Source organism: Labrus mixtus, chromosome 7, assembly GCF_963584025.1.
Source record: "Labrus mixtus chromosome 7, fLabMix1.1, whole genome shotgun sequence".
Lineage (NCBI taxonomy): Eukaryota > Metazoa > Chordata > Actinopteri > Labriformes > Labridae > Labrus > Labrus mixtus.
The window spans coordinates 30,779,013-30,781,512 of record NC_083618.1 but is presented as its reverse complement, the minus strand read 5'-3'; the positions used below and the strand labels follow the sequence as shown (position 1 = coordinate 30,781,512).

The 2,500-nt window shown below is 45.7% G+C and overlaps 1 protein-coding gene across 1 annotated transcript in view; it reads right to left on the bottom strand.

Annotated features, from left to right (window-relative positions):
* LOC132977252 (dedicator of cytokinesis protein 3-like) overlaps positions 1–2,500 on the bottom strand; it is a 190,149-nt gene that overhangs the window by 22,922 nt on the left and 164,727 nt on the right. The window contains exons 25-27 of the mRNA XM_061041719.1: positions 534–632; positions 273–367; positions 62–137 (exon numbers count right to left, since the gene is read on the bottom strand). Coding sequence (XP_060897702.1) covers positions 62–137; positions 273–367; positions 534–632 — 270 coding nt within the window. The remainder of the gene's footprint in view (positions 1–61; positions 138–272; positions 368–533; positions 633–2,500) is intronic.

Sequence of the window (2,500 nt, the reverse complement as noted above, 5' to 3'; positions counted from 1 at the left end):
TTCTGATTGGTTCGTTCATGAGCATGTCTGACATCATGAGTGAAGGGAGAGAGTCACACACCTTAAAGTCAAACTCTGCCTCTGTGAAGTTCTTATGCAGAGCAGGAGACAGGTACTGAGCGGTGGTCAGGATGATGCTGCAGAGCGAGAACACACACACACACACACACACACACACACACACACACACACACACACACACACACAGTGTTGATATTGAGTCAGTTATTCATGCACACACTGTCAGATGTTTAAAGCTTTGGGAGTCTTACTTGCTGGTGAGCAGCCTCATGATGTTCCAGTCTCGGGGGAAAATACTGAGCTTCATCAGGTTCCTGAACACACACAAAATCTTCAACAGGAACTCCTGCAGAGAGAAAGACCAGAGAGGAGAAGAAGCGAGAGGAGGAGGAGGAGGAGGAGGAGGAGGAGGAGGAGGAGGAGGAGGAGGAGGAGGAGGAGGAGGAGGAGGAGTTAGCGAGTACTTTTGAAAAGTCATTATTTCTTCTTCTTCATTTAAATCTTTTCTCTACCTTGAGTTCCTCTTTGCTCTGGAAGTTCTCCATCAGGTGTTGGAAGTGGATATCGGTCATCTGTCGGAGGAGGGACAGGAGGCAGGACACGTACTCTCCCTGCCAATAAGAAACCAGGGGACAGGCATGTGAGCCAATCACGTGGAAGCAGCAGGAAACAATCGGAGGATGCAGAATGCGAACAAAAGCAAGATCCACAGAGCGCCAAAACGACCCCGATGTTGTTCTGATTCAGGAAGAATCAGTCTGCATCACACCAGTCTCCCTCCCCTACTGTTTCCCACAATGCAAAGCGACGGGTCAGAGATCTAAATTACGTACAGTAAAGTCCATCATAACAGAGGAAATAACCACAATCAGACCAAACCACACAAAGACACCACCCGTTATCTTTGTTGATTCTCTAAATCATGAAAATCTAAAATGAATCTCTCGTCAGCTGTTTTCAGACTCTAAGTGGACGCTACTCTGGAGCGGTGTTACTTCCTCAATCCAAGACCAGAAACCAGCTTAGTCTGGCCTGGTGAACTGCAGAATAACCACAGACTGGAGGTCAGACTACAGACTACGTTCAACAGTAGAAGGCAGAAGGCGGTTTCTAAAACAGCGCCTGTGTGTTCCTGTTCATTTTCCTGAGTTAAGTTTTTAGTGTTTCCAGTTTTATTTTGTAGTTTTCGTCCACTGTGTCTTATTTGACTTCCTCCCTCTCTGTGTGTTTCCCTCCAGTCTAGATTACCCTAACTGTCCTCACCTGTGTTTGATACCCTGTGTACTTTGTATTTTATTTTTCAGGCACCAAAAACGCAGTCGTCATGTAAACGAACAACAGCCAAAAAAACATCCAAAGGTTTCTGTTTCTGGATGAAATCGTTGTCGTGTGAACGTGGTCTCTGTGTCTCTGTGTCTCTGTGTCTCTGTGTCTCTGTGTCGGTTCATTACGTCGACCGTCCCGTGTTCTTGTGAAGTTTTTTATATTAAGGGAGAAGATGATATCAGCAAATTCACTCCAATGCCACAGTGCCACTACGTTCTTCTCCAGGTCAGAGGTCACCTGAAGAAGACCTCTGCTCTAAACCTTGTGAGAGTGAGCAGATATCTTCTTCTTCCCGCTGCACCAACGTGATCTGTCTATATCTACCTCCTTTTTCTGGATGTTTTCTGGAACCACAAACAGCTGCAGGGAGCTGCATGTTTACTGATCCATACATCAGCTCACTCTTCTGTTTATTTGTGTAACCTGCAAACTATAAACAACGACATCACACAACAAGCTGATAGTTTGACTCATCAGTGGACGTGCATGTCTGGTGTACTTTCTGGTAATGGTTTATGGATTCATCGATGGAGTCTGGAGCCCTTTGAAGCAAACGATGTAAAGTTTGTTGTCTCTGTCGGGATCCTCTTCATCATGTTCCAGGTTTCCATAAAAGGCCCAGAAACCGTCCAGCAGAAAGTCAATGGAAGGACATTGAGCTTACCTGTAATGTGCTTCATAAATAAAACACTAAACGTTATGTCCACAGTTTAACTCAGACACACACCGTTCTTATCCATAAACACAAACACCAAAACAAGACGGAGAAGAACAAGAAGTTAAACGAAGGTTATTAAAGCCGTGCAGGAATGCAAAATGGAGGAAGAGGAGGAGAGAGAGAGAGAGAGAGAGAGACAGAGAGAGAGAGAGAGAGAGAGAGAGACAGAGAGTGAGAGAGAGAGAGAGAGAGACAGAGAGAGAGAGAGAGAGAGAGACAGAGAGAGACAGAGAGAGAGAGAGAGAGAGAGAGAGAGAGAGAGAGAGAGACAGAGAGAGAGAGAGAGAGAGACAGAGAGAGAGAGAGAGAGACAGAGAGAGAGAGAGACAGAAAGAGAGACAGAGAGAGAGACAGAGAGAGACAGAGAGAGAGAGAGAGAGAGAGAGAGAGACAGATAGAGAGACAGAGAGAGAGAGAGAGAGAGACAGAGAGAGA